The sequence below is a fragment of the Erythrolamprus reginae genome, chromosome 1, assembly GCF_031021105.1.
Source record: "Erythrolamprus reginae isolate rEryReg1 chromosome 1, rEryReg1.hap1, whole genome shotgun sequence".
Taxonomy (NCBI): domain Eukaryota; kingdom Metazoa; phylum Chordata; class Lepidosauria; order Squamata; family Dipsadidae; genus Erythrolamprus; species Erythrolamprus reginae.
In genome coordinates, this window is record NC_091950.1 from 137214096 (window position 1) to 137228625 (window position 14530).

General features: G+C 45.1%; 1 protein-coding gene across 1 annotated transcript in view; it reads left to right on the top strand.

The window, feature by feature from the left end:
* The window catches only part of LOC139175530 (uncharacterized), an 86589-nt gene that overhangs the window by 41108 nt on the left and 30951 nt on the right, over window positions 1-14530 (top strand). The window contains exon 7 of the mRNA XM_070766685.1: window positions 1038-1208. Coding sequence (XP_070622786.1) covers window positions 1038-1208 — 171 coding nt within the window. The remainder of the gene's footprint in view (window positions 1-1037; window positions 1209-14530) is intronic.

Sequence of the window (14530 nt, forward strand, 5' to 3'; positions counted from 1 at the left end):
TGCATTAGTATCTTGCTGCTGGACAGCCATTAGTGCTGGCACATAAAGGATTGTTCTCAGCCTCGAAAATAAAATAAATGGAATGTAAGAGAATATAAACTCTGAAAACTTCTTGATTAACAAAGCAATGGAAACTGCAGTTTAATGTTTCCAAATGTAAAATAATGCACTTTGGGAAAAGGAATCCCCAATCTGAGTATTGTATTGGCAGTTCTGTGTTAGCAAAACCTTCAGAAGAGAAGGATTTAGGGGTAGTGATTTCTGACAGTCTCAAAATGGGTGAACAGGGCAGTCAGGCAATAGGGAAGGCAAGTAGGATGCTTGGCTGCATAGCTAGAGGTATAACAAGCAGGAAGAGGGAGATTATGATCCCACTATATACAATGCTGGTGAGACCACATTTGTAATACTGTGTTCAGTTCTGGAGACCTCACCTACAAAAAGATATTGACAAAATTGAACGGGTCCAAAGACGGGCTACAAGAATGGTGGAAGGTCTTAAACATAAAACATATTCAGGAAAGACTTAATGAACTCAATCTGTATAGTCTGGAGGACAGAAGGAAACATGATCGAAACATTTAAATATGTTAAAGGGCTAATTAAGGTCCAGGAGGGAAGTGTTTTTAATAGGAAAGTGAACACAAGAACAAGGGGACACAATCTGAAGTTAGTTGGGGGAAAGATCGAAAGCAACATGAGAAAATATTATTTTACTGAAAGAGTAGTAGATCCTTGGAACAAACTTCCAGCAGGCGTGGTTGATAAATCCACAGTAACTGAATTTAAACATGCCTTGGATAAACATATATCCATCCTAAGATAAAATACAGAAAATAGTGTAAGGGCAGACTAGATGGATCATGAGGTCTTTTTCTGCCGTCAGTCTTCTATGTTGCTATGTTTTTATTTACTGTTCATAACTATTGCTTTTAATTGTTTTTAATTATTATTGTCTTTACCATCTATTTTTATATGTTATACTACTAATCAGAAGGTATCATTTTAATTCTTCTGATTGATTGCTGTTGTTTCAGTTTGAATGGATGGTCCTTCACAGAGTCTTGCAGCAGGCAACTTGCTGAAGTCTTCAAGAAAAATCAGAGATTGAAAATGTTACGCTTGGCCCCCAAGGACATAGATGACAGAGCAGCAGAATTGCTGTGTGAGGGGCTCCAACACGTAGACTGTAAAGTAGAAATATTAGTGTGAGTGTTCAGTATTTCTTTCACAGTTTGATGCTTTCTCTTGAGCTCTAGAAAATAGCCATGAAAATACAGTTACAGTTGTGAAATTTATCCTTATTCTCATCGGCTCTTTCCAGATTACTGTTTTGTAAGATACAATTATACCTGTGATCATAATTGAAAGGCCACAAAAATTTAATATAATATTTTTTGGACGATATTAGATTGTGGGCAGAGGGTGTTCCTAGTAATTGAGCTCAGAAGTTTATAAACGATCATTAAGCAATTTGCAAATATCAATTAAAGAAGTGTATTCTATTGTTAAAAGTTTAGAGATGGACTTTACATATTATATATTTGGTCATTCTTTATAAATTCTCAAGATACTTTGATTTTTTAAAAACTCTATGGCAAGTTTTTATTTGAAAGTTACAGCAACCATTTTGTTATTTGGGTGGACTATGCTTGCATGGTGGCAAACATACCCAAAACTTCATATCATGCCCAGAAAGACTCGGCAAGTGCAAGTAAGCATTTATTCCCATAGCTACTTACACTCTCAGTTCCCAGCACTAACTTTTTACTTTTTGCACCCAGGACCTCCCTGCATTTCCTCTTTCCTTTTCAGAAACAGTTTCTTAGTAAACATTCACTACCTATGTCTAAAGCTGCACCATCTTCAGAAAGGTTTGTGAAGAGAATGCAGCTTTAGCTACTTGGGAAATTAGGAGGGGAAGACTGGCAAAGAGAGAGAACCATTAGCTACTTACTGTTCTGTCTGGGTTTTCCCAGACCTCCACACCCACTGAAAAAACAGCCAGACACTCTGGTAAAATCCAAAAGTAATTTATAGCAGGAAAAAATAAGCACAAAGGAAAACCTGTCTTCACAGCAGACAGGTTACAATACTTTACAACAGGGTCCTGATGTCCAGTCAATTCCAAAAGCTTCTTGCTGGCACCCCCCCCAAGGTTTCAAGAGTCCAAGGCACAAACCAGGATTGTAGCCACCAAAGTTCACAGACAGGTCTCACGAATCTCCAAGATAAAACTCCACAAGCCAGGAAGGGTGGGGCCGCCTTTTATCCTTTCCCAAGAGCACCACACCCAAACCCAGCTGTGACCCCTAATGCTGGAAATATCTAGCCAATTGCGTTCTTCTCTCGTTAGCTCTCCTCTGTCGCATATCTATGAAGTCACTAGCATCTTCCCCCAGGGAATCCAGGCTGCTTGCTGGGGAGAGCTCCCCCTGGTGGAACTCTGGCTGTCCTTCATCTTCAGCCTGGGATTCAGCTTCTTCATCAGTCTGCCCCTCCTGGTCCTCAGCCTCTGAGCTGGACACCGACAGCAAATCAGCCATTCCCGGAGGGGTCCCAGGCTGAACCACAACACTTACCAAATAGGGAAAAAAGGCTACCTGACAGAGATTAAGACAATTGAGAGGCTGGGCAAACTAACACCCGGCTGACATTTGCTGAAGGTGGGAAGCAACTTTGCACTGCCTATCAGCTGGGGTGATCTCACACGGTAGCGCAAGAGCACCCCAGAGGATTCTACCACCTGCACGGGCATTCTGGGAAGCATGGGTGCGGCTAGCACCCTATATCAGGGCCTGCTCGCCACCCATGCTTTCCTTTCATGCCGAGCTCGCTGCCTTGCAGACGAACGCTATGGAAAAGCAAGGAAGTCTTTTCTAGATCGGCGAGCCTTTTCTCCTGCATGGCACCTAGGAAGAAGCAGATGATGGCACCATCTCAGACCCCCTGGGATTGATAATGATTGCCAGGGGCAACTCAGGTTTGCTGGAGAGCGGCAGCCAATGCCCAGGAGCATACCGTTCACCGGCCGCACACCATTTCAGTCTCAGCCATCTTCCTTTTTCTGGCCATCCGACAGCATTGTTAGGCCGACGGTGGCTGTGTTTTGCTTCGCCTCATGTGGAATCACTACCAATGATGTCTGAGGGAGAACACTTGTTCCGGGGGGGCAGACAGAAGGGCTAGCCTACCCCCCCATCCAACTTTTGTTTTTGTGGCAGCAGCACCCGGCACCTGGGAGTGTACCGATCATTGGTTGCACTCCATCTTATTTGCCAACCGTCCTCCTTTTTATGCCGGCTGACAGCATTTGAGGCCAGCTGGGATCGGAGGCCCTACACCTGGAATTGTCATGTTTTCCGAGCGGTGGGGATGACACCCACCTCCTCTGCTCACCTGAGGCACTGGGTTGGAGCATCGGGGGGGAGGGAGAAATGGCCCCTTGCATTTTTGGCAACACACATATAATGGCAGCAGGTACATGGGTTCCATGGTGGCTTAGGTACATTGTACTCTGGTGTATGGAGGAAGCTTTTATACCCAGCCAATGCAAAAAGCCCTAAGGGAAGGGTAATGTTACTAACACATATACCAGTACTTTTGATTTTCCTGATAGAAAATTTCCAAAATTTCCATTTTAGAAATAAATCCAGTTGCCCCTGGTTGCAATACTGGTTCTGATGGTTTGTTGTTTTTTCTCACTTTCACTAATGTTTGCCTAGTATATTTTTGAGATTGGTTTTCTTTCAGTGTGCAAAAGGAGTTTCCTTGGAACATCTTTGTTGATAGATTTTGTGCTTTACCAAAATGTAGGGCTTCCTAGAAAGTGAGCTTTGACAAAATTTGTATCATTATTGCTGTGAGCCGCCCCGAGTCTGCGGAGAGAGGCGGCATACAAATCTGATAAATAAAATAATAAATAAATAAAATGAGGAGTGATTAAGCAGGTAGCACATACTGTAAGTAGGATGCTTATGCTTAAGGGTATAATATAAGGGCTAAATTGTGTTTGACCACCTTTCTGTGAATTGTACAGTGTTTGGTATAGAGTTAAGTCCTCTATCACCAGATACATTTTAATTTTCCTTGCTCATAATGTTTAATATTTTAGATATGAATTTTGGAAGCTTTGGAAAATTAAGGCTGTAGGCCAATGAGGAGTTTCTTAACATAAAAATAGTTTTTATATACAATAGTTCATTTAGTGGTTGTTCCAAGTTAGAACATGACAGTAACAGCAACAACAACTACAACAATAATAATAATAACCCCACTGATGGACACTGTATCCTCTAAGCTGTGCGCGTGCATGCACACGCATCCCAAAACACCCCCCGTGCACCCTTTTCCAAGGGCACGCAAGGAGCCGCGCCCCCCCCAGCCCCCCCCAGCGCCTCCGGCCCCCTCGCACCCCTGACTTCTCGCTGCTGCCCCATGCCTGCCCGCCCGATCCGCCTCTCGTCCTCCTCATTTGGCTGCTAGCTGTTCCGAGCGCTTTGGGAACACCCACCCCACCCCTCTCGCAATCCCTTCGCCAAGAGCGCTTTCGTCCCAGACTGTCAGCGAGGGGGCTGCAGGAGAGGCGGGGCAGGCGTTCTCACAGCGGAGGTCGGCGAAGGTGATTTTCAATGTCGGGCACGTGGGCACACGCGCTCCCCACCCCTCTGCCAGTCCGCCCGGAAGATTCAAAATAAGAAAAAACTTCGCTGTGATAAGAATGGAGAGAGAACGAGAGAGAGTGAGAGCAACAGACAGAGCAAGATAGAGAAAAAGTGAGAAAGGAAAGAGAGAGAAAAAGGGGGGAGAGAAAGAGAGATAGCAAGAGAGAGCGAACAAGAGAGAGAAAGAGAGAGAAAGAAAACAAGAGAGAGAAAGTGAGAAAAAGATAGAGAGAAAGCAAGCAAGAGAGAGAGAGAGAAGAGAGGAAGGAAGAGAGAGAGAGAGAGATTGAGAGACAGCAAGAGAGAAAGAGAGAGTGAGAGAGAGCAAGAAAGAAAGAGAGAGAGTGAGAGAGAGCAAGAAAGAGAGAGAGAGAGATGAGAGAGGAAGAAGGAAGTGAGACAGAGTGAGAGAGAGGAAGAAAGCAAGAAAGAGAGAGACAGAGAAAGCAAGAGAGAGAGAAGAGTGGAAGGAAGGGAGAGAGAGAGAGAAATGATAGAAAAAAGGGGAGAAAAAAGAGGAATGAGAAAATGATTGAGGCAGAGAATGATAGGAAAGAGAGAGAAACAGAGAGAAGTGACTCTTGATTTAAAGCATTTAAATAATAACAGAGAACTTAAATAATAACAGGGGGGGGGGAAAACCCAGTCCTCACCTGTTTTTATTAATAGTTATGTTTTTGGTTTTGTTGGTTGTTTTAGTTTTAATAGTAATAGATTTTGGTTTTTTAAAATTATTAATTTCTTTTAATAAAAAAGATATTACTTACTGATTTTTTTCTTATTTATTTATGTATTTATGTATGCATTTATTTATTCATTCACTCACTCACTCACTCACTCACTCACTCACTCACTCACTCATTCATTCATTTATACTTCTATGCCACCCAGTCCCAAGGGGACTGCCGCTCAGACACTATACTTTTCCGCCCACAGCGGGGAAAAAAATAGAGGGAACATTGGTAGTAGTAGTAGTATAAAGCAGTAAATATATTTTTCCACAACTTCCTACTGCTGCTGTGTTTCATTGAAGACTTCAACTCCATTTCTGCTGGTCCGTGGCTGGCTGGCTGGTTGGGTTGGTGGGCTGGCTGGACTGGTTTGCTGCTTGGGCACACACAGGCTAGCTTCTGCAAATGCAAGCTCTGATACCATCTACCAGTGGCAAAGAACTGGTGGGATCATAAGCTTGAAAAAGTGATCGAAAATGAGCAAGCAAAACTCTACTGTGGGACTTCCAACTTCAGACTGACCGAATTCTGAAGCATAACACGCCAGACATCCTGATTGTGGAGAAAAAGAAAGTATGGATCATCGACATCGCAATCCCAGGAAGCAGCAGAATTGAGGAGAAGCAGCTAGAGAAATTAATGAAATATGAAGATCTAAAAATCGAGCTGCAATGAGTCTGGCATAGGCCAGTGAAAGTGGTCCCAGTGGTCCTTGGCATGCTGGGTGCAGTGCCAAGGGATCTCAGAGGACATTTGAAAATGATCAGAATTGACAAGATCTCCCTCTGTCAGTTGCAAAAGGCTGCTTTACTGGGATTGGCATACATAATTCGCCGCTACATCACACAGTCCTAGGTGCTTTGGAAGCGCCCGACTGATGATGAAATACGAAATCCAGCATAGTGATTTTGTTTGCTGTATTGTACTGACAATAATAATAATTATGATGATGATGATGATAATAATAATAATAATAATAATAATAATAATAGTAATAAAAATAATAACAACAACAATAAAAACAATAAAAATAATGATGATGATGTAAAATAAATCCTACAGAAAACAAACCTAGGCTACCAAACTGCTAGGAATTCACCAAAAAGTTCACACCTGCTGTATATGGATGACCTGAAGTTGTATGGAAAACCAGAAACTGAGATACAGTCACTAACCAACACTGTGCGAATCTTCAGCAATGACATCAGCATGGAATTTGGTCTAGATAAATGTGCCACAGTGGAACTGAAAAAGGGGGAAATCGCTGAAAGTGAGGGCATTGAAATGCCAAACGGTCAAACCATCAAGTGCCACCAGCCAGAAGCCTACAGATACTTGGGCATCTTGCAACTGGATAATATCAAGCATGGCCATGTGAAGACTGTGATCAGCAAAGAGTACATCCAGAGGACCAGAAAATTTTTGAAGAGCAAACTAAATGGTGGCAACACTATCAAGGCTATAAATATGTGGGCCATACCTGTCATTAGATACACAGCTGGCATAGTGAACTGGACTCAAGCAGAGCTGGACAACCTGGACAGGAAAACCAGAAAATTGATGACGATCCATCATGCACTACACCCCCACAGTGATGTTGACAGGCTGTATTTACCAAGGAAAATAGGCGGCAGAGGACTTTTGCAAGTGAAGCAGATAGTGGAAGAAGAGAAGCATGCATTAGCTGACTATGTGAAGGAGAGCAAAGAGTCAGCGTTGATGGAGGTCAACAATAGGAAGCTTCTCAAGGTGAAGCAAACTAAGGACCAGTTCAGAAAAACAGTAACTCAATGTCTTATCAACAGTTTATTTATTTATTTATTTATTAGATTTGTATGCCGCCCCTCTCCACAGACTTGGAGGGGCTCATAACAAGCAATACATATACAAATCCAATATTAAAAAAACAATTTTAAATAACCCTTATAAAACAACCATACAATCCAGACAAACCATACATAAATTATAACGGCTAGGGGTATGTCAATTTCCCCTGGTGACATAGATGTGTTTTCAGGAGTTTGCAAAAACCAAGGAGGGTGGGGGCAATCCTAATCTCTGGGGGAGTTGATTCCAGATGGCTGAGGCCACCACAGAGAAGGCTCTTCCCCTGGGTCCCGCAAAACGACATTGTTTCGTTGACGGGACCTAGAGAAGGCCAACTCTGTCAGACCTAATCGGTCGCTGGGACTCATGCGGCAGAAGGCGGTCCCAGAGGTATTCTGGTCCGATGCCATGTAGGGCTTTATAGGTCATAACCAACATTTGAATTGTGACCAGAAACTGATCGGCAGCCAGTGCAGACCGCGGAGTGTTGATGAGACATGGGCATATGTAGGAAAGCCCATAATTGCTCTCTCGCCTGCATTCTGCACGATCTGAAGTTTCCAAACACTTTTCCGAGGTAGCCCCATATAGAGAGCGTAGTCAAACCTCGAGGTGATAAGGCCTTGACTAACTATGAGCAGTGACTATCTGTCCACAAAGAGATGCAACTGGTGCACCAGGCAAACCTGGGAAAATGCCCTCCTCACCACAGCTGAAAGATGTTGCTCTAATGTTAATTCCCTCCCCCCCCAGGGTAATGGATGGACAGATGGAGTTGTCCTTGGGAGGCAAAACTCACAGCCACTCTGTTTTGTCAGGGTTGAGTTTGAGCCTGTTGACACCCATCCAGACCCTAACAGCCTCCAGGCATCGGCACATCACTTACACTGCTTCGCTGACTGGACATAGGGTGGAGATGTAAAGATGGGTATCATCAGCGTACTGATGATACCTCACCTCATGCCCTTGGATGATCTCACACAGCGGTTTCATGTAGATATGAAATAGCAGGGGGGAGAGGATCGACTCCTGAGGCACCCCACAAGGGAAAAACCTAGAGGTTGACCTCTGACCCCCCCCCCCACTAAAACTGACTGCGACCGGCCAGAGATAGGAGGAGAACCACTGAACAACAGTGCCTCCCACTCCCAGCCCCTCCAGCTAGGACAGAAATATAGCATGGTCGATGGTATCGAAAGCCGCTGAGAGATCAAGAAGCACCAGCACAGAGGATAAACCCCTGTCCCGGGCCCGCCAGAGATCATCCATCAGTGCAACCAAAGCAGTTTCCATGCTGTAGCTGGGCCTGAACCCTGACTGCTGAGGGCCTAGATAATCAGCTTCTTCCAAGGACCGCTGGAGCTAGAGTGACACCATCTTCTCAACAAGAGACTGGAGACTGGACAATAGTTGTTGAGTATGGCTGGGTCCAGGGAAGGCTTCTTGAGGAGAGAGTACACAAGTGCCTCCTTGTAGGGAGCTGGGAAGACCCCCCTCAGAGAAGCATTGACAATCTCCTGGACCCAGCTCCATGTCACCTCTCTACTGGCTGAAACAAGCCAAGAGGGACATGGGTCCAGCAAACAGGTGGTGGAACTCACAGCTCCAATGGCCTTGTCCACTTCATCAGGTGTCATCAGATTAAATTCCTCCCAGACAGATGGACAAGTACGGGTCCCAGTCATCTCGACTGACTCGTTGTCAGTCGACTCTATTAACTAATTGGAGTTGAGGTCCGCCCGGATCCGAGCTACTTTATCAGCGAAAAATGTGTTAAAATCCTCGGCACTACTCTGCAAGGGCTCCCCAACTCCCCCCTAGTTAAGAAGGGAGTGGGTCACCATAAACAGAGTGGCTGGGTGAGATTCCGCTGATGCAATCAAGGCAGCATGATACACGCATCTTGCTGCCTTGAGCGCCATTTTGTAAGTCTTAATATGAGCATTTACAAGTGTTCGGTCGGATTTGGACTTATCTTCCTCCATTGCTTCTCTAGAAGTCTCTTTTGGCGTTTCAACTCCCGGAGCTCCTTGTTGAACCATGGAGCTCTATGTGGTCTAGTGCCGCAGAGAGGTCGCAACGGCGCAATCCGGTCAAGAACCTCCACCTCAGTCTTGTTCCAGGCTTCAGCAAGAGACTGCTGAACTGTGAACGAGTGCATCTGGAATAATCCCAAGTGCCCTCTAAAAGCCCTCTGGGTCCATCAGGCATCTGGGGCGGAACTGCCTAATCGGTTCTGCCTTCCTGTGGGAAAGGATTGGAGCCAGGAAGTCAAGCCGTAATAGAAAATGGTCTGACCGTGACAAAGGCAACACTTCTAAGCCCCTTAGTCTCAATTGCTCAGAGAGGAATACCATGTCAGGTGCGTGCCGCCCCTCGCGAGTCGGACCCTGTACTATTTGAGTCAGGTCCATTGCTGTCATGGTGGCCATGAATTCCTGCACTAGCCCAGAGGTTTTGCTGAGCGACGGTAGGTTAAAGTCCCCCAAGACAATAAATCTGGGGAACCCCACTGCCAGACCGGCTACCTCCTTGAGCAGCATAGGCAGGGCTGTTCACACGCAGCTGGGAGGCAGGTACGTGAGCAACAAGCCCACCTGAATCCCTAAGTCCAACTTCACCAGGAGGGACTCATAACCCGCAATCTCTGGAGCAATGAGTCTACATAGGCAAAGGCTCTTCCTGGCTATAATAGCCACTCCTCCCCCCCTTCCCTGGGGTCAAGGCTGATGCCATACCTGAAACTCGGCTGGGAAAATTTCAGAGAGAGGAACAAATCCTGGATGAGGAGAGTTTTATTTACCACTGACCTGGCATTGAGTAGCAGCAGCCTGAGCCCAGAACCAGAATTACACTCATCACCAGCACCCTGGGTTGAGCTCAAGGAACCGGAATAAGGGATCATTATTAAGCAGCAATCCCTTCTTCCCCTGGAACGGCTAGCTCTGTGGCTCCCGCCATATCTGCCTCTCCCCAGCAGCACCGGAATATTCTGACCCTCTGCCATCCCAGAGATTGGTGCCCCACCCCTCCTGTGTCTCTCGCGTCAGGTGGGCCAAATGTGTCATTTATACCATTCCCATTTACCTCATCCATACCATAATCCCACCCACCCTACCCATCCCAGCCATACCAACCATTCATTCCATACATATTACTACACCCGCCCCACTTATCCATCTATTAAAAATCCTCCAATAATTTAATTAAAATATAAAATTAAAATATAGAATTAAAAATACAGATGAATACTAATTAATTAATACTAATAAATACCAATTACTCCAAATTAGTACTAATAATAAATAGCAAGGATATAGATAAAATCAGTTAAATTAATTTACACTAAAAATTTACACTAAAAACAATTCATTAAAAAATACAATACATTAGATTAGTTCGAGTCAGTCTTTTACAAGTTTCCTGAGTCACAGTTCTTCCACAAAGGGTACAGTAAGATTCTTCCAAAGGCAATAAAGGGAAAGGACGGTCTTTTTCAAAAATAGTAGTCCGGGGCGGGAAGGGGGGCGGGATATCTCCTTTGTCTCCAGTCTTCTAAGTAAGTTCTCACCCCCATTGTTGTAACTTCGGTCTCCTCCTGGCTCAGCTGGCTCCATACAGGGAACGTGGTCCTTATTGGTCAGTTCTTGGTTTCCACAGGTTGCTTTCGAATGACGCCCCCTCTCACAAGTTGACATCTCTGGCTTCCTGGTACACCACATGGTCTTAAAATGGCCACAATACGGCCGGCCACTGTCTTTGCCAACTCCTCTCTCGATGGCTGGTCCTGGCCCCTCTGACCCGCAGATCTTCTTCTGGCAGGTCTTCCAGCACTGGCTGTTCTTACTACCAGTGCCCCAGATCTACCTGCTCTCACCAGCCAGCTCCTGTGGGCTCCCAGCCACCCAGCCGCCTTTGATCTTATTAGCTCAGCTTTCACCTGCTTTGTTTCCGCTCGCCTCCATATACACACACACATGCTTGTCTCGCTTTCACTCTGTCAGAAATAGGCGATATATTATAGTCCGTGTGAACCATAATAAATCATTTCTGGAGGTCGATGGATTGAAAGAGAGAATTTGCTTTCAAACAAGGTTTCTTTTATTATAAAAGTAGAAAAAAAATAAAGTATGCCATGAGAGGCATATAAAATACGTCTTCACATCATGGCAGCTAACAAAGAACAGAACAATACAATATGGAGAATCTGAGGAGGACGGATGTGATGCATATATGATGTGGCAGGATTTTACATCATAATAGGAGGAGTTAATAAAACACACACATAGTTGACTCTGAATGTCTCTGAATGTCTCTGGGGCTGTCAATACTCAGCGTGACACACTCCACCCAGCTTCCACTTGCTCAGCTGCTGGTCACCTCAGCTCACGAATTGTGACTGGAAACTGATCGGCAACTAATGCAGACTGCAGAGTGTTGGTTTGACATGGGCATCCCTGGGGAAGCCCATGATTGCTCTCGCAGCTGCATTCTGCATGATCTGAAGTTTCCGAACACTCTTCAAAGGTAGCCCCATGTAGAGAGCATTACAGTAGTCGAACCTCGAAGTGATGAGGGTATGAGTGACTGTGAGCAGTGACTTCCAGTCCAGGTACACCTGATGCCACAGGCGAACCTGGGCAAACGCCCCCCTCACCACAGCTGAAAGATGGTTCTCTAATGTTAGCTGTGGATCGAGGAGGATGCCCAAGTTGCAGACCCTCTCCGAGGGGGTCAGTAATTCCTCCCCCCCAAGGGTGATGGACAGACAAATGGAATTGTCATTGGGAGGCAAAACCCACAGCCACTCCGTCTTATCAGGGTTGAGTTTGAGTCTGTTGACACCCATCCAGACCCTTACAACCTCCAGGCACTGGCACATCACTTCAACTGCTTCACTGACTGGACATGGGGTGGAGATGTGATGATACCTCACCCCATGCCCCTGGATGATCTCGCCCAGCGGTTTCATGTAGATATTAAATAGCAGGGAGGAGAGGACCGACCCCTGAGGCACCCCACAATGGAGAAACCTAGAGGTCAACATCTGACCCCCCACTAACACTGACTGCAACTGACTGGAGAGGTAGGTGGAGAACCACTAAAGGACAGTGCCTCCCACTCCCGCAATAAGCTCCTCGCGGTGGCCGAATTCTCAGTGGATGCAACCTTGAGCGCAGCATGGTTTTCTTCTTGTGCCATGGCAACATCATTGTCCTCCCGCCACCTCCTGTGGCTTCTCACATGGCAGGCAGATGTAAAATCTAAATGGCGTCAGGCTTCTGTACCCTTTCAGGAAATAAAATTGTTTGGCAAATCCTTGGACTCTGTCCTCATAGAGGACAAAGATAAGAAAAAGGTGCTGCCTAAGACAACCAAACGCCAAGGCAGATGCTTTTTTCTGTGCTATAGGAGGCAGCCCTTTCGGACTGAACCTTCCTCAGCCACGTCCCCAGTCCCCAGGTCATACATGCAAGGGGCCTATGGCCAGAATTCCTAAGAGGAGATAGATCTGGTTTCACTGATCGCAACTGGCAATTTCAGCAGCCCAAGCATTTCTACAAGGGGCCCAACACTAAGGGCTTCCGCAAGAACAAATGACTTGCCTCTTGACATTCCCATTGGAGGCCGTCTAATTCATTTCACAGCCTCCTGAGAATACACCTCTGCCGACGATTGGGCCTTGTCCACCATCTCCCAGGGTCTGCGTATCAAATTTATTCGTCCTCCTCCTCGCAGATTCATCACCTGCCCCGTAATAACCAATCGGCAGAAACAAACCCTGTTACAGCAAGAGGTTCATTACCTTCTTTACATAGATGCCATCGACAGGGTGCTGACCTCTCAGGAGGGCTAGGGGTTAAACCCCATCGTCTTCACTGTCCTCAAGGCCTCCGGCTTGATCCTGCGTGAAATCCAAAAACAACAGGACTCCGGAGGTTCAACTGACCATAAGTGATTGATCCCTACTGCCCTTAGAACCCCAATCAGCACCAGCGCACCCCAGGACCACCAGCCCCAGCAAATCAACCCCTGCGATCTACCCGTGCGCCATCACCTTGATCCAGCCCAGCCTGTCCGATCCCCTGCTGATCTATCTGAAGAGGGGGTGGAGTTGCAATCTTCTATAAAAAATCACGCAATCTAAAGGAAATCCAAGTTAAACAAGATCTTTACCTTCCAGAAACTATCATATGTTAACTAACCTCAGGCACCACACTCCACTTCCTCCTATGTTACAGAGCATGTGACTATGACATCTCACATGCAAACAAGCTAACCACACTACTAACGTGGGCAACCTCCTACCAACATTCTCTTATATTTCTTGGCGATTTAAACCTACCACATATTAACTGGTCCCTAAATGAATGCACAACTGAACCCATCCACTCAACCCTCTACAATGCTATCACTAGTCTAGGACTAGTGCAACTAGTTACAGACAATACCAGACTCAACAACTGCCTAGACCTCATCTTCTGCAACAATTTACACTCAATTTATGGACCCAAAGTAAGAGAAACCTTTTCCAACAGTGACCACAGCACAATCGACTTTTGCCTCAATGTACTTCCTCAAATAAACAACCCCAAGAACAAGACAACCAATTTCAACTTTAAAAAGGCAACTATGAAAACATAGAATCTTATCTCTCATCGCTTGGCTGGACCACAATATTCTCCAGCTGTATCACTGTAGATGACTATTACTGTACAATATATTTTTGCTCGAGATCCAAAGAGTCATAAAATTATATGTACCTCTAATATTCACCAAAACCAAGAAAAACAAATTACCTATAAAAATAAGAAAGCTACAATCCCCCCCAAAAATAATAACTCTGGCATAAAAATAAAATAGGCCATGTTGCAAACTTTAAAAACCGCTATAAAAATTTATGTCATCAAATAAAGACTGAATATACCAACTATTTCATTAATCAAGAAGAAAACCTCCTACGTACAAAATCAACTCATGCCTTCTATAACTTTGTAAACAATAAACTCAAAGACTCTAGATCCATCCCACCCCTCTAACACTTTTTTAACCTCTTTAACACTTTCTTCAGCTCTGTCTTTGTTAACAGCAATGGCTCATGCCCAGCATTTCCTAGTCACAACTCAACTAACTTCAATGATCTAACACAAATTGAATGTACAGAGGAAAATGTTAAAAAATGATTACACAACCTAAAACCTTCCCTTTCTATCAGACCAGACGGACTATGCGCATACCTCTTAAAAAAGCTCTTCTCAACCCTGGCTGAAGCCCTAAGCATAATTTTCAAAATATCTTCTACAACTA